The 21,315-nt window shown below is 39.2% G+C and overlaps 1 protein-coding gene across 1 annotated transcript in view; it reads left to right on the top strand.

Moving 5' to 3' along the window:
• Positions 1–21,315, top strand: part of LOC132817350 (adenylate cyclase type 10-like) — a 187,519-nt gene that overhangs the window by 104,681 nt on the left and 61,523 nt on the right. Inside the window, exons 20-23 of the mRNA XM_060827758.1 lie at positions 4,908–5,219; positions 10,138–10,236; positions 14,224–14,260; positions 17,576–17,792. Coding sequence (XP_060683741.1) covers positions 4,908–5,219; positions 10,138–10,236; positions 14,224–14,260; positions 17,576–17,792 — 665 coding nt within the window. The remainder of the gene's footprint in view (positions 1–4,907; positions 5,220–10,137; positions 10,237–14,223; positions 14,261–17,575; positions 17,793–21,315) is intronic.

Raw genomic sequence — 21,315 nt, forward strand, 5'->3', positions numbered from 1 at the left:
TTCATTGACTGGTGTACAAGAACACCCAGATCTCTCTGCACTGCGCCTTTACCTAAGTTAATAAACCAGAAGGATTGGATGAAGGGAGATAGAAAAGAAAAGGAGAAAACAAATTTTAAAAGTGACATTTTCTAAATTAAATTATTATCTAAAATGATTTCAGCACTTGAAGGAGTAGGAATCTAAAATCATAATTGTTCACATTGCTATTGAAGTTAACTTGCACTCATTAACAAATATTATGTTATGGAAATGTTACTTTAAGTTATTGGACTTAGCTTTCTGCAGTTAGTTTACTGGAAAATTAATATGCAGATACAGCAACTTCTTCAAAACCACAAGAAGGTTAAGTGTAAGATGCTATTTTTAGAAAACCGACAGTTAGCAGAATACCTCAGCCACCATTTTGTCATGATTCACAGTTTGAAAGAGGTACCTCATTCTTGCCAATTTATACAGTACCTTGACAATCAAATATGTTGTAACTTTAGCTAAATATACGCCAGTGAGTACCAAAAATTGATGAAATTTGGCATTCCCCAATGGAATAATTTTATAATGTGGCCCTCTGATTGGAGAATGGTAGCATTAAAATCATAACCTAAAATTATCATCAAAAATGTGGAAAACATGCAACTGGCAGTTTCCTTTGTGACTTCAAGCTACTGAAATTATGAAGTTATGTTGAAACCTTTACTTATGCCATCCATGATTTTGACTGCAACCAGAAATACAATTTTTATGTCTACACTTTTGCTTCTTGTGCAATTGCTGTTTTTCCCTCCCCTTCCAGGATTTCGAGATAAGGTGCCAGCAAACTGAAAATTAGATAATGTAATAGTATTACCACAAAATGCAGTTATTACTACAAAACCTTAATCTCTTCTCTTGCTAGTGAAACATTACAAATTAATTTCAACTCTATAGTAATTAAAATCCTAAATATTTCATTCAGTTTCTGCATTTAGAATGTGCGAAGAGAAAAGTATACATAGTAATCCACAAAATATACAGGTTTGTTTGGACCTTCTTCAGGAGAAGGGCTTATGCCCGAAATGTCGATTCTCCTGCTCCTTTGATGCTGCCTGACCTGCTGCGCTTTTCCAACAACACATTTTTCAGCTCTGATATCCAGCATCTGCAGTCCTCACTTTCTCCTAACAGGTTTGTTAGAACTACTTCACAGAAATATTTCACAACCACAAGAGGTCCCACTTTCTCACACAAAACAGAAATTGCTGGAGAAATTCAGCACATCTAGCAGCATCTGTGGTGAGAAAGCAGAGTTAACATTTTGAGTCCAGTGATGCTTCTTCAGAAACTGACATATTAAATTGACTTTCTGTTCATAGTTGCTGAGTTTCTCCAGCAATTTCTGGTTTTATTTTACATCAACAGCATCCCCAGCTCTTTGTTTTATTTTAGTGTCAGCCCCTCTATGTCCACTGATGTGTAACCATACTCAGTATATGATGCAAAATAGTTTCCTGGCAACAGCCATGGTACCTTTGACATCAACATCAGAAGAAAGTGGAGGCAATACTGAATAACAAGAGTTATTTCCTATCAACTGAATCCAAATTCTGTTATGTAAACCATGCACATGTAGTAACCATGAACATAACAAGAGCCATCCAGCAACTTGAAACGTAATTGAGTAGATAGATGACCTTAACACTTCCACTGCCTGAACTGGTCTGGAGAAGCCCTACTTACTGGACTTGCCAGAGCCTGTGTTATGACTCGCTATGGTCTGCTACCTTGGTACACAACAACATATAGCTCTTGCCAGTATTCAGTATGTAGTAGAGGAGAAAGCAGACCAAGAAGAGGAAAAGAAAGGCAATGATACATCCTATTTGTTGGTATAGTTGTCTTTTATCAATCTGATCACTGTGGCCTAATGTGCACAACCCAATTCTCCATTCACCAACCGTTACGGAACACAACATTCCCAAATTACTGATAATTGCAGCATCCTACAGGTCACAACACTGAAACAAAAGCAATCACAAAACAACTGTGGAAACTGAGAGATTCCCCATCACAGCCTCAAGTCCACAAATGTGGTGACTGATTTGCTAACCACTTGCAGACTGAGAAGGATGGGCTCCAAACTTTGCATATAAACATGTACAAGGCTGGTGCTGAACCCTTCCATGTGCATTGATAATGACCACAGTCTTTCTGTCAGGTCTGCCAATGCACCAAGCATTTGAATCATTTATACAATGCGCATCTTCTCATTTAAGCCATTATCTGAGTCCTTTTTAACCAAAATCTTGTACAAGCACGCCCTCTGGTGAGCAGGCACTTGTGCTACACTTGTCCCCTGACTTTCCTGTAGGCCATTCATAGCCAATGTCTCACTCCATACTCACGCTGCCTCCTATAACAATAGTTTCTCAATCATTGTTAGTTCTGAAGCCCTGTCTAGTGCTGCAAAGCCATGTCTTTTATTGTAGCACAGTAGAAATAATACTTTGTAGGCAGCTTTGTTAAAAGTATATATGTTTGTACATTTGTTTTAGTTAATATGAAAAGTGTTGTGGCGAAGCTGCAATTTTTTGATTCCCTTACTCTGCAGAGCAAACATTGATGAGTAATTAAGACATTTTAAAAATTATCATAATCTGGTGGAAAGGCTCAGGCCCATTTTGCTAATGCTGAATTAATTTAGTCAAACTTCTATATAGGGATCACATGAAATTCAAAGGATAGACTACATAGCAATTCTGGAACACGATAACCATGAAGTGTCTGATTTCCTACCTGGGAGCAAAAATGCTGTGATGAATTTGCCCAGTTTCCATCACAAAGTGAATAAATAGTATATATCAAAAAATGGCTGCATATTTCTAAATCAGTACTCAGTATAAATGGAGGAGATGTCTGCAAACAAATTAGTAACCGCACATTCATTTTTAAAATTTAGGAAAAAACATCAAAATTCCCACTTCACTAATTTTCAGTCACTGCAATGTTGTGACCATTAGAGGGACTGAATCATAAGCGACCCAGAGACATTTGTGGATGGCTGCAAACTTTGCTAAGCAGCAAAATAAGTGTAGCTTCTAATGTAGTCATTTTAAAAGAAAGTTTGATTGCCCATTTAGTTCACTTTCTAATAATAAATTTGAAATCCAGTTTCAATAATAGCAGAAGTCACCATGGTAATCAATTTGGAGCTGAATGTTGAGGTCAATCCAACTGGGTCCCTCACCAGATCTGCATTATTCATTTTCAGCTGTTGAGTCACACATTTCAATGAGGCATTTACACTGGGTCCCAACCAAAAGGGTTTATTTACTGTATAAGTCACCTCTATGCAACAGTTTTAGATGGGAACAAGTTTCTATTTAAGAACATATTTCTTTTAAGCGTTTGATCAATGAAAGATTTTTTAATCAAATACCTATGATGATTTATTTGGTACTTCCCAAAAACATTTGTCAGACTTATTGACAAATCTATACATCTGCATTCAACTTTTCAGTCACATTGAGATTGGTGCCTTCTCTTTGTTAATTCCCTTTTATTTACCCTTTTCTATTGCTGCCCTTTTCCATCTCTTATTTTTCTACTTTAAGGTTTTCTTTTTGCTTTGTTCTTTGGACATTGTTTTGTACTTCCATTTCAGGTGGCAGATGATGTGTAGTGGGTAGTGTGACAGAGGAAGAAGCCATTAGACATTTGATTGCATTTTAGTGTAGACGTACAAGAAAATTACAGCACTCGGCTTAGTTTCTACTCCGTTTCAATACTCCACTCATGCAGCCCCTACCTCTGTGCTCACCTTACTACTATCCATTAATTTTCAAAGTACCCCTCTTCCTGTCTTACGTCCTTGAGTAACCTGCCAAACCATTTTATCAACTATCCTCTAAGTCTTTCCTCACCTTTAAATGTCCCTTTGTATTCCCATTCTTATTCACTTTCCCCAAAAGCTAGAGCACCCTTTATTCACAATCTATAACTTTTATCACCAATACCTATGAACCATTCCTTATCTTGCTGTCTTGAAAGGTTTTCATTTTCAGATTGAAAGTAGAAAAGAAACTGTAGAATTCTATATTTATTTCTTTCTCTTATTTTTATCCTCAGACTTGCCTCTCTTTCTTTCACTGTGTTGACGGTTCACAACATGTTTGCATTAATATTTGGAAACTTGGAGGCTAAAATGGTCTGAACTTTGTATAGCTTACAATATTGAAACAAAGGACTGCAGATACTGGAGATCTGAAACAAACAAAAACAGAAATTGCCAAGTGATCTTTTTTCTGTTCCTGATTAGGTTTTAAATGTTGGTCAGGAGAATTCACTCTATTACTTTGAATGCTTGTGGAAGTTTTCACTTACACAAAATAGGGGGAGAAAATATATTATTTTAATATTTCAGTCAAGAGTCAGCACTCAGGACAGTGTAGCACGCCCTCAGTACTGGACTGGACTGCATTTGGATATGTGCTTTGCACTCACTGGATACCCAATTAGATAAATAAACGCTGAAAATGTGTTGCTGGAAAAGCGCAGCAGGTCAGGCAGCATCCAAGGAGCAGGAGAATCGATGTTTCGGACATGAGCCCTTCTCCAGCATCTGCAGTCCTCACTTTCTCTTAGATAAATAAATGTCCTTTAAAACTGCCACACGCTTGGTTTCCTGTTATTTATTTTCTCCCTTCAAGTTGGGTTCAATGCCATGGCACCATGAATCATTCATTTTTATTTTACACGTACATAGAGTTTGAATTGTCTGTGCCATCGTCCGTGCTATTTTATAAAACATGAGAAGTAAAACATAAATCTAAACAAATTGCAAAATAATTGTTCTTAAAAGAATGGTGGATGAGTTAAAATGACTATATAAGCTCTGTGCAACTAGAAATAACTAATATTTCCATTTGCAGAACCAAACAAAGAGAAAACTGTTCTGTGGAGATGCAAACTGATGAGATTCTGCATTGCACTTGTGCATGAAACAGCGAATGATCTCTGGCTAAAGGAACAGAAAAAATCACTTCACACAAAGTGCACTAAATTTCTGGAAAATGCAGCTCACAAATGCAGCAGTTGTGGAGAAGGTGACTTCATATATCAGCACCGAAAAATGGTAACATTTGCAGTTCGTGAAAGTGAAAGCATCACCCAAAGACGAAAAGACCTATATACCACAATTAGTCATGCAACTGTAGCAAGTCATTCTATAGATAGTCAGCAAGGTAATCAAAGTAGTTTAAATAAGTTATATAAATACCGGTATTAAAAGCACTTCCTGGTTAAAAGCTGCTTAGTGATCGCTGTCTGCCTCTTTCCAGTTTGGCAGAATTGAGTGAAGGCTATATCTGACAGAGTGTCATCTCAAGTCAGCATTGCTGCTTTGGAAGAGACGGTGCTTATAACCCAAAATCTGCTTCTATGACAATATTTTAGGATGTGACCTGTTGTTTGGGAACCATGATCAAAAGGCATGGCTAACATTTGATAGCTGTCACTTTTAATAGTCTTCTGGTGTCAGGAGGCAGAAGCTAGAATGAAGTATCTTGAGCGGATATTTTGAAATGTAGTTTGTGCTTCCCATTAAAGTGATAACTTTTTTTACATATTCATCTCTTCTGCGGACTATAACTATTACCATCAGAAAGGGCAAGGGCCAGCAGGTATACTAGAACATCACCATCTGCAAGATTCCTTCCAATTCACTCACTATCCTGATATGGAAATATTGCTGTTCCTTCAATGTCATTAGGTTCCTTCTTTGTAGTCTATACCAAATGGACTGCAGCGGTTCAAGAAGGTAGCTTGCCACCATCTTAATCCTATGAATGAATAAACAAATTCATGCCTGCTTTCAGTCCAACTCTCCCTCCACTTTGACCATTCAGGACTTAAATTTGAAGGTTAGGGGCATATACAACTTGTGTACTTCTGTCAGATTCTTTTGCACTCAGGGACATACGCATCACATACATTTACAAAGGATGCATCTTATTGCTCTTGGCTTCATTTCTTAACACTCAATCATTTTGTGCTTTATCTCACACCAGCAGCTGTGGTTTGAATTCATCATTTAGTGCATAGTCTGTACAATGTCAAGTTATAGCCTGCCATCCTCTTTGCATTATCTTCTGGTTAACAGGCTCTTCTGTGCTAAGTTACAGGCAGCCAGCCTTTGTGACCTGCATTGTTTTTATTAGCACAAAGAGAAAGATTGCAGCTTGTCACTATTGAATGTATGGAACAGATAAAAAGGTAGACATGTGACACTGTGCTATGTCAACATCACAGCTACAGTATGTGCCAACAACTGGCAAACTTGTACATGAGCTTCAAGCAGATGGCCATTTTTAGAAAGTCAAAGGGGACTAGTCCTTAATGGGATCAAGAGGGTCTACAGTCAGTTAGGGAATATCATCACATGCAGTCAAGGGGTCCATCCGATTCCAGTTCAGGAAGTTGGCCAGAATCAGTCAGGTGATTGATCCTATCTGAATTGAGGAATTCTATCTTTACTGTCTGGAGATTGGGACACATTTAATCTTGCAAGTCAGATGAAACCAGTCAGTTGGCTGTGTCACAGTCAGTCCTGAGTGTTTGGAACATAATGGTCAGGGGTCTTATAAAGGGACAGTGAATGGAATCTTAAGGTAAGTAGGAAACTCAGTTCCAGGGATGGGCTTCATTGGACTGGCTTATTGAGGGAATGAATACAGTCGAAGGAGTCAATTCAAAATAGAAGGATCAGATTTCATAAAGCAGAGAAGAGGATAGGAAGTTTTATGAGAGGGATTTTCAAGAGTCACTATTGCCTATTGCTTTTACATGCAGACTGTCTATGGCCAGCAAATGCCTGCTCTTGAACAAACACCCGCAGTCACACGGACTGAGTAGCAATTCTACCTCAGTCACTCCAATGGTAACAGTTTCCCTTATTTTATTGCTAGTATATCATTTCACCTCTATGGCATTTCACGGTCTTCAATTCAGAAATGCTTCCAGGATATTTGATTATCTACATGCAAGAACCCACCAACTTACCACTTTCCCCCTTTGACCCGAGCAAGTCGGCAGCTGCAGCATTAGAAATTTTGCCCACCATTCATTTCCCACAGGTTCAGGGTGCAATCGATTGCATAGCCGTGGCAATCAGAACACCGTATCATGAACCAGCGGTCTTTGTCAGCAGAAAAGGATTCTACTCGTTTAATGTTCAAATCATTTAAAACCACAACAGCCAACAAATGAAAGTCCCTGCTCGATATCCAAGGAGCTAACATGACTTGTACACCACGTAGCACTCACAGGTACCAGCCTCTTTTTAAGGCTTCCCTGCCTTACAATGAGCTACGGTAGGCAATTATCAGCAATCTCTTTACAGAGGGCTGATTGCACCTCGAAGAAATCCTCAAATGCTGCTGAGGATACATATAGGACTTCAACCAGGGCCATTGTAAAACAGATAGTAGGTCTTTTGAAAATTAGATTCTGATGCTTGGATTGGCCAGTCAGTGTCACACAGTACAGTGGCATGCTGCACAATTCATAATCTGAGTCACCAATGGGGGAATGTGTTAGCAGAGCAAATGATAGAGGGATGAGAGGAAACCACTGAGGAGGAAGATGATGAGAATGAGCATCCTGAGATGAGCCACCATGATAACCAGTAAAGAGAGAATAGAGAAATGGTCCCTGAGCTAGAGAGGCTAGAGACAACCTCACTGTGACCCACTGCCAGGGCAAATAGACTGGGTAAAGACATTTTAAGATTGTGTCATATTTTCAGTTGTTGCCAGCCTCTGCTTGCTGTATGATATATTCTGCAAGGATTGAGTTGGCTTTCCATTTGATTTTGTTATTCAGTGAAATGGTGATATTTCCTTTCAACTGTGCATTGATCTCCTCATCTCTGTGAAAGCTACAGTTTATGTACAAACCATGCCCCAGTCCAACATTAACACTAAAGCAGCTATGATATAATGAGTACTCCCACTACCTCACATTCCTGGCTGGTTACACTCAAATGGTCCATCTATCAAAAACATGAGGGAATTCACTTCTAGGTGAATCTTGAATTCCTCTTTAGAATGATTGCAGGTTTTTAGGCTGACTAGCATGTTTGTTAGCCTTTTCCAGTGTGGTATTCCATAAAAGTCTTCACCAGGATCCTCTACAGCAGAGCTTGTGTGAAATCACTCTGCGGGGAGCTGGCAGCAAAATAAATCTTCCCCTTTCCCCTTAAGTCTCATTGTAACTTACCTCATGCAGTATCTCATGGCACCCACATCCAGCCTTTATGCCATCAGTTAATTCTTGTGGAATGCTGTTATCTGAGCTGGTAGCTGAGAGATTCACATTAAATGATGATTTTGTTCTTTATCAACCTCATCTTCCTCTCTCAGTCTTCCTTCCTAGCAACCAGTTCTTGGTCATTGGAAAGCATGTAAAGACAAGATTGTGGTGATGGAAGGAAGAAGGAATGTGGTATATGGTTAAGTCATCTGCAAATTGTAAATCATAGCCAACTGTGGGAAGAAGATGTGTCTCCTCTGTGAGGGCATAAAGGTGAATCTATCCCTGCTGTGGGTGCTGTACTCCCTGAGTATCAGCTAATTTGTCATGCAAAAGAGAGAGAGAGATGTGTTCGTGAGTGTAATACAATGTATTTTGGTAATATGACTTACAATTAAATAGCTAGAATTATAGAAGCGTGTGCAAACTGTAAACTTTGAGTGTGCAGTTTGCAACATTGTTAATTGCATGAGATTATGAACGTGAGATACAATTGTGATTAGTAAAAAGTGTTGTCGGTGGGTAATGGAGGTGTTGTGAATGAAGTCGTGTATGAAGCTAGTGGTGAAGCTGTTAAGTGATGATAGATGAAGGTGCCTTTAATGATGTCGATCACTCATATGAGGTCATTAAACATTTTCCTGCACTCCTATACTGCATCCTAAGGACAAGACTGCTGGCATTGAGTGATTTGATGAATGTTTCTCACTGTCTTCTTAGTATTTGTTTGAAGGGACTCCTGAAAGAGTACATCTCACTCTTCCTGTGTACCTCTTACATCAGAGTGCCCTGGGTAGACTCTCTGGCTCATTTTACTATTCTTGAGGGCTTTCTCTTCTCTTTAGTTCCTCTTTTACTACTTTCAGCCCCTAATGAAGCCAGATTACACCTCAGAAAAGAACATCCAAAAGAACTGCAGATGCTGTAAATCAAAAACAAAAACAAACATTTATGGAAAAGCTCAGCAGGTCTGGCAGCATCTGTCAACAGAAATCAAAGTTAATGTTTCAGGTTGAGTGGCTGTTTCTCAGAACTGAGAGACAGTTGAGGTCTGAGAAACAGACCTTTTGAGGTTTTCCAGCAATTCCTATTTTTGATTTAAAAAAAACAGGTTGGCTTTAAGTAGTACAGGCTAGCTTAAAGTGTTTCAAATCTCACATAAACCGAGGCTCCCCACTGAGTCGTGCAACCATAATGCCATCAGTGCTGTATTGCACAGCTACTTTGTAAGTAGAAGATAAAACAAACTTTCGTAATTGTACTCAGGCATCCCCTGCTCAATACTGAGACTATCATTTAGCTCCATCTATATATTCTTCAATGAGGAAAACATGGGGTGCATGCTTGATTTACATTCTTGGCATCTCCATCCTAATCACACGAGTTGCATGTCACTGATTGTCTAGCCATCTTTTGTGTGTGTATGTGTATGCAGGTTGGGCTGTCAACTCGTGGAACTCTCGGCACGATCCTCTGCAACTAGTAAGTTAACTTGTTTTTATGTATAAATAAACCATTGACACTCAAATACATGGTTTTGACTACTCTATAAAGTGGTACTGAAAGAATCCTTTGATCAAATATTTTGCAGATTATCAAAGGTAACATCAATGGTTAGCATGTTGGCAAAGTACTGGAGTTGGCTGGCACCCTTGTTCTTTGGCAACTCAAATAGCTTTAGTGAATAGAGAAAAAGTACGCAATAACAGCATAAATCTCAATGATTTCAAAAATAAACTGGCAGTTTTGGTTATGCTTACCATGGCCTCCATGTGAACAATATCTTATAGATTCTAACATTCAATAAGGGATATTGTTGAAAATAATCTAAATCTTACTTTGCATCTTTAGAGCTTGATATTAAAGACTTGTATCCGAGCTCATCCTCTGGACTGCAAGTGGACACATCAAACATTCTTGGTCCAAAGGCCTCTAAGGCTTCTGAACAAGGTAATTAATAAAAATAATAGGAGCAAATGAATTAAATAATAGTAATAGTTAAGATTGCTGAGAATTAGGTCTTAAATCCAAACCAATCCAAATTTTCTTTATTTTTATAATTCCAATTTGCAATTGCTTGTTATGATATTTTTAAAAAAAATCTTTTTCCCTCTTGCACAGTGGGAAGATGTGCCAGCTTGATTCTTTAGCAGTATTTCTGAAGCTGCATGTTCATGCTGCTGTCGGACAGCGCCAGGGACCAGGGTTCAATTCCAGCCTCGGGTGATTGTCAGTGTAATTTGCACATTCTATCTGTGTCTGCATGGGTTTCCTCCAGGTGCTTTGGTTTCTTCCCACAATCCAAAGATGTGCAGGTTAGGTGAATTACCTTCAGAAATGTGTAGGTTAGATGCATTAGTCTGGGCTAAATGTAGGGGAATGGTCTGGGTGGGTTACTTTTTGGAGGGCCAGTGTGGACTTGTTAGACTGAATAGCCTGTTTCCACACTGTAGAGATTTTGTGATTCCCATGCCCTCATGTTTAGTGAACTCAATCATTAGTATGGCAGTCAAAGCATGGTTGGTGGATTGTTCTGTAATTAGTGCAAATCCTAAGGAAATCAAGTTTATATTTGCCCAACTTAATAAATAGTCATGGAATGTTTTCCTTAGTTGCATATTAACTTGATCTCTGAGGACTTTGAATTCAAAACATTGAAACTTTAGAATTAAGAATTAATGTGAAATACTGACTTCCGCATGAGTTCATCTCATAAGGAAGTAGAACTGGAAGGAAAATTGAATTTGGTTACCTGGAATCCAGTCAGATTTCAGAAGGTAATTCCTTCATGGCATGGAATAAGTCCAAACACGAGAGAGATTGGAGGTGAGAAATCCCAGACCTGTTAATTGATGCAAAAGATGTGAAAGCCCATTGGACCTTCCAGCAATCGTGCAGCTGATTGGTTGTCATTGGGACTTCTACCAGTATTAGGACCTGAGATGAGAAAGCATCAGCCACGAAAAGCTGCCTGACAATTAGGAACTTGCACCTCCAGCATCTAGCAGCACCACCGAGACCCTGGTGGCAGCTGGTGGAACATATCCCAGACTCCTTGGATTGAGATCTATATTCAGGAAATGTAAGTTTTTTTTGTGGGAGAGGGAATAATGTCATGGGATGGAATTACTGGGACTAAGGGACAGAGGGATTAAAAGGAAGGTCAGAGATTGACCCTTAGCAGCCAAGCCCTGCTCTATGTCCAGTTCCCCCAGTGTACATGAATTAGTATGGATTGAGGGGTCACCTCTGGATTCAACAACCTGCCCGCACTGCTCACCAGTTGGTAGGCTGACTCTCATTGAATTGCCTGGTATTAAATTTCTGGAGATTATCTGGGATTAGACCTTTAAGTGGTCATTAGTTGACTACTTAAGGGCCTCAATTGGCATTGTATTGAAAGGTGGATGATCATCATTCATATTCATAGCCACTAATTTGGGTGGATGTTGAAAGGTGGTGCAATCCTGGTCATCCATCATTTCATATAATTGACTTCTATTCCCACCTTCAGTCTCTGTACTTCTACCCTCAAGATTCTGAACTGTGCCTTCATTATTATTTAATTCTCTTCCCCCACTGTTTGCAGGACTTTCATGTTTAGAAGGGTTGAAATGAATAAACAAGGAGAGGTGAAGACAAGAGATAATGGTGCAAAAAATGAACAAAGTTGAAGTAAATATGCTTTAAAATGATCTTCAACTTGTTACATAGAGTTTGTGGGATGACAGAAATCATATTGAGTACAGAAGCAGGGATGTTTGCTCACCAGGTCACTGGTATGACAACACCTGGAGGAGAATGTGCACTTTGGTCTCCCTGTCTGAGGAGATATGCCCTTGATATGGAGGAAGTTACAGATAAACTTTACATGATTCCTGAGATGGTAGAACTAATGTATAAGGAATACCGTAGACGCCCCCATAGCCACAGGGAATATGTTCCAAAACCTACCATGGAAGTCCGAAACTGTGGATAGGAGCAAACCCATCCATTTAAATGGAAAGCATTCCTTCCCAACAGCCTCCTGGTCCCTGGTTCTGGAATGTTACCTATAATATGTTCAGGCTGTGTGGGTAAGTTAAACCACAGAAAACGATTCAGTGGATATGGGGGTCATCCTGTAGTTGAATCGGTGAGTTCAGAAGAATGAGAGAATTTCATTGAAACCTATCAAACTCCAGAGAGGGTAGATGCAGGAAGGATGTTCTCAGTGGGTGCAAAGTCCGGAACCAGGAATTATCTAAATTGAAAGGATAGGCCATTTAGGACTGAGAGGAGGAGAATTTTCTTCCCTGAGAGAGTGTCGTGAGCCTGTGGAATTCTCAACCCCTGGAAATAGATGAGGCCAAAAGATTGCATGATTTCGAGAAGGAGGTTGAATAGAAGTTGAGGGCTAAAGGGAATCAAAGGACATGGGAGAAAAGTAGGAACAAGCTACTGAGTCAGATGATAAAGCATGGTCATAATGAATGGCAATGCCGGCTCAAAGGACCAAATGGCCTACGTCTCCTCCTGTTTTCTGGTTCTATGATTCTACTGTAGAGCAGAGAGAGAAAATCAGATATAAAGAAATAATGCTTAGTGCAAAGTCCAGCTCTTCCACTCTGGTCCTTTCCACTTGTAGTCCTTTTAATGGAAGGCAAGGCTCACTGATATTCACTGATCTTCTTTTTCAGCCTGTAGCTTAATGGTATGCAACACCTCCACCTGCAGAAAAATGGGAATTGCATGGGATTGTGTTGTCATCGATGAACTGCTGCCAGTATACGTGTATAAGGCATAGGTTTGGGTATTAATTTCATAATAGAACTATGTGCAATAATAGTTTTGGCTTTATTTATTTACAAATTGTGGATTTCACTGGCAAGTGCAGCATTTATTGCTTGTCCATGTACAACTGATGGTTTGCTAAGCCAATTCAGGGGGCATTTAAGGATCAACCACATTACCTCAAAGATTTGCAGATTTTGTTTTGTGAAGGATAGTAATGAACTGAATGGGTTTTTATTAGTCTGAATGGTCATAATTCATATTGTAGCTTTTCATTCTAAATGAATGTATTTATTTAAATTCTCCAGCTGCCATGGGGTCTTTCAAATCATGTAATTGGATTATTATGCCAGACCTCGAAATTATTTGTCCAATAACATAGCCATTATTCTCCATACCCCTAAAGGTGCAGGGGTGAGATGAAGATTATTAAATAAACTGTAGTGTTCTATTTGCATCAGACTATGCAGTCAACTTAGAGAAATGATTAATGTGACTATTGCAATAAATTGAACTCTGAATGATGCAGCTACGATGAAAAGGTACTTAAAGTGATCTTAAGATGTTATGGTTTGACAATATCCTATGTTATTTATGGCCTCAGAGTAATGCTGCTCACATCAACCACAGTTCTACTTCCTTCTCTTCACTTGCACTGAATTCAGAGGGCTTTCTATCCCTCACGTTAAAGAATGTTCCTCCTCCCAATAACTTACATAAAGACACTGCAACATGGAGACGTTCTGAAGAAGAATCAAATCAGATTTGAAACATTAACTCTGTTTCTCTCTCCATAGAGACTGCCAGATGTGCTGAGTTTCTCCAACATTTCTTTTGATGTGGGAGAACCTGGGAGACCAATTTCTTGCCATTCCAATCGGTTTTGTGTTTTTCTTTTGAATTCTTTACAGCCATTCTTTCAGTCTGAGTATTGTGAACTGTGCAGCCAGTGAACCATTGGTATGAGATAAATGGTTAAATTAAGCAGATCAAGTGTATTTCATGTGCAGTCCACACTCCTAACACATATCATCAGTTAATTGCACAACATCTACACAATGCAGATTTATCCATGCCATTGAATTTCTAGATCATTCATTTGCAATAATTTTAAATAAAAACCTATTTTGTATAGAGTCAAGCTATGCTATTTTAATCTTTCAGTTCCAGTGATCCAAAGCATGGAAGTGCCAGCTGGCAGGTAATATGACACATTTTAAAGCTTTGAAGAGTTTCAGTTACTTTTAAGAGTTAAAATATTATTAACTAAGGTCGGAGCCCACAGAAATGAGAGCAAATTACAGCATGGATGAGAAATTGATTGGGTGGCTGTCTACAGAATGTAGAGATAACGGATATGTGCTGAAATTGGCAGGGTGTGACTAGTAGAGTCCCACCAAGGATCTGTGATGGGACCTTAATAATTCATTATTTATTAACGACTTAAATAATAGAAAATAAACTTAATTTGATGATGACACAAAGTTGGGTGGCACTGCAGACAGTGTAGATGACAGCATAAAATTTCATAATATTGTTAGACTAATTGGCCAAACACTGGCAGATGGAGTTCATTGTTAGTAATTGTGAGGTTAACCATTTTGGACCTAAAAAGAAAGGATAGGTCAGCGTACTTTCCATATGGTATGAAGTTAAATACAGTGGATGTCAAAAGATACTTGGAGATTCAAGTGCATAGCTCTTTAAAATGCCACAAGCAGGTGCAGAAAATAATCAAGAAAACTAATGGAATGCTAGCCTTTACATTGAGAGGGCTGGAATATAAGGATGTAAAAAGTTATGCTGCAGCTATTTAAAAAAAACCCAGTTCGATCCCACTTGGAGTAATGTGAACAGATCTGGATACCACACCTTAGAATATAATGGCTTTAGAAGGAGTACAAAGTAGGTTTCTAAGAATGATATCTGGACTATGAGGGTTAAATTTTCAAATTTAGGTTATATAAATTAGGCTGTGTTTTCTACAGTTTAGATGGATAAGGGGTGATCTGATTGAAGTCTTTGAAACATTAATAAGAAAAGACAGAGTGGTTAAAGATTTTTGCAAGGACTATGAAAAATACTACGCAGGATGAGCAGGAAGAATACTGACTATACAAGTGCATGAGTATCAATTCACCACTGCCAGACAAGATCAGTACTCTCTCATTTCCAACCACACGGACAGCAAAGGACATGAATCCAACAGGGACAATGTAACCATCCTAGCACAGGCAGAACAGAGACATGCAAGAAATTCCTTGAAGCCTGGTACTCCAACCAGAATCCAATCAATAAACACATTGAAATGCACACTGTATACAAACCACTCAGATACAGAACTGGAAGTAAAAAATGAGGTCTGCAGATGCTGGAGATCACAGCTGAAAATGTGTTGCTGGTCAAAGCACAGCAGGCCAGGCAGCATCTCAGGAATAGGGAATTCGACGTTTCGAGTACCAACAAACGAACAAACACATAAATACCAAGCGGGACAGACCACCATCACTTTATCGAAGATACACTGACGATGTTACCTGGCGAGGCAATGAAATGCCTGCAGAGAAACAGACCAGTCCAATGAATGAATCTCCAACGTCAAAGATTTCTATTTCTACTGGTTGGAGATGCCAGACATAGGGTGCATAGTCTAAAAATTAGGATCATACCATTCAGGAGAATGTTGTTGGGAAACTGTTAGAACCAATTATCAAGGAAGCAATATCACGATATTTGGAAAGTCAAAATACTATCCATCAGAGTCAGCACGGCGTGATGGAGGTCAAATCATATTTGACTAATTTGTTAGAGTTCTTCAAAGCTGAACAAACAACATAGATAATGGGGATGCTGAAGATGTAATATATCTGGACTTCCAGAAGGTGGTTGATAAGGTGCTGCACAAAAGGTTAATTCACAAGATTGGATCATATGGAATTAGAGGTAACTTATTAGCTTGGATAGACGACTGGCTGGTAGACAGAAGACAGAGAGTCAGGATTTTTTTTTCTGGACGGCAAGGTGTAACTAGTTGGGGGGGGGGGCACAGGGTTCAGTCCTTGGACCCTAGCTATTCACAATCTACATTAATGACTTATATATAGCCATATTTGTGAATGGCATGAAAATTAGCAGGTTGACAAATTGCACTGAGGTAATAAGAGATTTACGAAGTAATATGGATTGGTTAGGAGAGTGGGACAAAACGTGGCAGATGGAGTTTAACATGGATAAGTGCAAGGTCATGCATTTGGGTTGGAAAAATGGGAAGGTGACCTATCATCTAAATGGGGAGAGACTTCAGAGTGCTCCAGTGCAGAGGGTTCCAGGTGTACCCATTCATAAGTCACAGAAAATTAACATGCAAGTACAGCAGATAATAAAAAAAGTGAATGTTGGCTTTTATATTCTGTTCATTTAGCTATAAAGGTAAGGAAGTAATGTTGCAATTCTACAAAGTATTAGTCAGAGCACACCTGGAGTATTGTGTGCAGTTTTGGTCCCCGTATTTGAGGAAAGTTGTAGTGGAATTGGAGGCAGTTCAGAGGAGGTTCACTAGATTGATCCCTGAGTTGAAGGGTTTGTCATATGAAGAGAGCTTTAACAGTATAGGCCTATACTCTCTGGAATTTAGAATGAGGGGATATCAAATTGAGGATTCAAGATGATAAAAGGTATGGATAAAACAGACATGGAGTGGATACTTCCCAGTGTAGGGCATTCTGGGACGAGAGGTCATAGTCTTAGCAAATTTAAAACAGTTGAGGAGAAATTACTTCTCCCAAACGTATTTTGTGGAAGTCGCTACCTCAAGGTGCAGTGGATGCTGAGACAATGAGTAAATTTAAGGAGGAGTCAGACAGATTTTTAATTGGTAATATGTTGAAGGGATATGGAGGGAAAATGGGGGTGAGGAGCATATTAGGAGAAAGTGAAGACTGCAAATGCTGGAGATCAGAGTTGAGTGTTGCTGGAAAAGCACAGCAAATCAGGCAGCATCCGAGGAGCAGAAGAATAGACTTTTTGGGCATAAGTCATTCTTGCTGAAGAGTTTATGCCTGAATCGTCTATTCTCCTGCTCCTCTGATGCTGCCTGACCTGCTGTACCTTTCCAGCAACAGACTCGCAAATGAAGAGCAAATCAGCCATGATTGAATGGTGGAACAGACTTGATGAGCCAATTGGCCTAAATCTGGTCCTTATCTTATGAATTTATGAACTAGGAGAAACTTTAAAATGAAGTTAGAAAGCACAAAGGGTGGTAGAGTTCTGGAACTCTCTTCTACAAATATCAGTAGATGCTGGATCAGTTGTTAATTTTAAAGCTCTCAAATTTTGTTAAGCAAAGCTATTAAAGGATATGGGGCAAAGGCAAGTGTGTGGAATTAAGCCGCAGATTGGCCATGACCTGACTAAATTGCGGAACAGATTCAAGGGGTTGAATGACCTACTCTTGTTCACGTGTTCCTATGTTTTGACCAATGGTTTAATAATCATAAATTTGCTCCTTTAACAGTCATGATTTTGAATTCATTGCAAAGATGGATATGGTCCTCAAAGAATGCGAGGGGAAGAATAACCTTTATGCCAATGACTGTGAATGTAAACAAATAATGGATTCTGTTTACTGTCCCCTGGTTCGCCACTGGATGGGAGCTGGAAATGTGACTAAGACATTCTTCTACCTACTTGAAACTGCGGCAGCTGCTTTGCATTTATCCAATAACTTGATGGTATGTTTCGTCAAAAGCCTGCATATTTAAGTAACAGTATTTTTTTCAGTATGTTTTAAAAAGCAATGTAATGTCTGAAAGTAAATTTTGGATGCATGGCAAAAATACTGCATACGTCCTCATGTCCGATGGAACTGAAGACTGAGAGCATCTGCTTTCTAATTGATAACTCCGAAAACAGTGCAGTAAAGAAAGGTTTGAATGTATAAGATTATGAAAAAGTATAGCAATGAGGAAATTAATATAAGCTCCAACAGATGGCAATAGTTCAAAACTTTGGAAATGAAACAAGAATAGGGAACCGGATGTAAGTAACTTACAGCTTGGTTGCTATCCAGGGGTGAATCAGTTGACTATATTGGAGCCCATCAATGTTGTTGTGTCACCATGGTCTTACTAGACCAAATGGGCTGATCTAATTAGAGAGAGAAGCAACTGGTGGTGATTTAACCTAACAGCTTACCAGACCTCAGGCAAGTCCTTCATTGTAACCTTAAACCAGTGATGGGAATTGAACCCACAATGTTGGCATCATACTACTCTGTAATCTGACAATCCAGCCAACTGAGCTAAATCAATTATGCAGCCCATCAATAGAAACAAAATAAAAGATTTTACAATGAATATGTGGCTGCCAAATGGTGGAGCAAAGAAATACCTCCACGTTAGGACTTCCAGCAAAATTACAAGCTTAAAAAAAACCTTAAATGCTCTTCATTATTCTTTATTCACAGCTGTTTTTTGCCATGATTTTTATAGGTAACAAGACATTAAGTTGAATAGCACATATCAGCATCCCTAATTTCTCAGCTAATTAGCTTATGAAATTGTCTCAATATAAATATTATGTTTTGAACTGCTGACAACTAAATGTTCTATTCATTTATTGACACCTTAAAAAGATACAAAGAATTAAAATGTGAGACCAATATAATTTGGAGAAACTGAAGCTATTTAATGAAAACTTAAAGAAGATGTATGACCTGCCACATTAATATTGTTCACTTATTAGTGTTAGTGCTGTACCACACCATAGATGACTCATGAATTCAGAATCACAAGTGACTCTGTAATTTTCCTTTATCTGTCACCTTGGTCTTTCTTTATCTCTGGACACTATCTTACCCTATCTTTCATCCACAAACAATATGATCTCAAAGTGTGTGAACCTAAAAATCCATGGGGTGATTTATTCCAATACTCAACCCAAGAGTTGAGTCTTCTTGCAATCAAAGGCCTATCAAGGAATGGAGATCCAGATAACCTAAATAATGTGTAATATTTCAGTAATGAAATTCCCACATAACACAGGTGTACCACGTTGATGGGGAGACAGGAAAGGTTGTAGGAGAAGGTGGGATTTCATGCAGAGACTTCTAAAATACTTGGAGAAAATGAGGTTTACAGCAGAAACTGGTTGAGCAGCAGCTTATAAAAATATTGTATTGATGCTAATTATCAGGCACATGTGATCGGGTGCTCATGAAATATTCTGTTTTTCCAGCACCTTTATGCTGCTATAGTATACATGCAACTGTACCCTCTACCCCCTCACTTCTACCTACCTCTTCCCTTTCCTCTAAATCTCCAGCCAGCAACACTGTACGAAGCCAGGAAAGAAGAGTACCAGCTTTTATTGCAACTATCTCAGAGACACTCTTTCAGAGTAACTGAGACTGTTTTGTGCTTATTGGAGGAAGCCTCAGAAAAGTGTCGAACATATCAATCACAGAGACACATGGCTGAATTTTATCTAAACAGACAGCATTTCATCAGTAATTTTTTCAGTGCCCTTCAACACAGTTTCAGTGTCAGCTTCAATTCTGGGTTTCCTGGCCAATCAGAGATTGCAAATGGGATAACATACCAAATCTATTCAGAGATTTCTCATTAAACTGACCTGGGTTTGTGTCAGAATAGCTGAACTGTCCATTGATCCTTGTAGCTTCAGCAGCCACAAGATTGGACTCTTGGGATTACCTCTTAACCTCCAACATGCACACTTGCCTAGAGATCCTGCTGCAAAATATGAGGTGATATATCTCAGTAATGGAAGCAAGAGGCTAGTTTCACACCTCAACAAGTTTGAGGAACTGAACGACAGGAATGTTGTTCTGCAAACCAGGAGAGCATGCATCAAGAAGTTCAAGGACCCATGGAAAGTGAGTGGCATAGCACCTGCAGAAATAAAGCACTATGCAATGATTTTCCCAACATCTTACTGCTCAGCACACATTTACAACTGCACTAATTTCTCTCTAATGCTCTATCTCACTCCCCCAAATTTTCTCACATTTCCATCTGAACAGCCAACATTCAGATACACCCTTGTCTTTGTCCCATCTCACACTTATGCCTCAAAATTACCTCCGTAAACCTTCCCCTCTACATATCCATTTTCTCACACTCATAATGCTCTGCTTTTTCTCCACGCTGGAAAACAGAGCATAGCAATCCAAAGATAGGCAGAGAACTGGGGTTTGAAACATAGAGGATAAGAAGGGGAAAACAGTGAGAAATACCTCCGATAGCAGCTAGCAATATATGCCCATCTGGGAAGGAAGTCTAGTTCTGGGACAGTGTTGCTGTCAGCAATGCAATGCCACGAATGGCCTAATCTTTCCGGGGTACTGGTGCAAATTGAAAAGAGTTTGCCTGTGCACCCTTTTCCAGAATTGCACCTTCTTCCAGCTGGATCATTGTCCATATCTTCTCTCATGTAGAACAGCATGTAGCTGAGGAGAAGGTGGCTCGTGCTGATTGGGATATTGATCCTGTTGACGTTCATGTTGATGGTGTTACTTCTCTTGGTCCTCAGCAAAGACAGAGAGAAGAGATGCCAAAAAGGCTGACAGTAATGAAATTGCAGCTCAAGGTAAGTGGAGTTCAAGACAGGTGAACTCACTTCCATGAAGTTGCAATTCACCTGTCAAGAGTAGGAGCACACTCACAGATGATGAGTCATGAACATGAGCCTCACCAAGGCAAGGCTACAGCTAGTGAATTTCACTCTTTAGGACATGACTGGTGGTTGACTCTGGTTAGTTTCTTGAATTCCATATGGCAGTTGTTAAAACTAGAATGTTGAGTTAAAACCAGAATTAATTACCTGTTTACAATTTCATGATTTATCCAATAATTGCATAGGGGTTCTCTACATGCCTGCAGGTCTGCCGAGATTAAGTCTAGAAGCAAAGTTATTCACTCCCTTTATATCTTAAACTGGGTGGTTTCAGTCTCCATAGTAGCTATTACTTACATGCTGTACCTTAAACTTCTTCCACCATAACAAAGTAAAAAATCACACAACACCAGGTTATAGTCCAACAGGTTTAACTGGAAGCATACTAGCTTTTGATGAAGGACCATCGCTCCGAAAGCTAGTGTGCTTCCAATTAAACCTGTTGGACTATAACCTGCTGTTGTGTGATTTTAACTTTGTACACCCCAGTCCAACACTGGCATCTCCAAATCATGTCCACCATAACAGTGTGATACCATCACGTATACAACTTCAACTGTT

This window comes from Hemiscyllium ocellatum, chromosome 7, assembly GCF_020745735.1.
Source record: "Hemiscyllium ocellatum isolate sHemOce1 chromosome 7, sHemOce1.pat.X.cur, whole genome shotgun sequence".
Lineage (NCBI taxonomy): Eukaryota > Metazoa > Chordata > Chondrichthyes > Orectolobiformes > Hemiscylliidae > Hemiscyllium > Hemiscyllium ocellatum.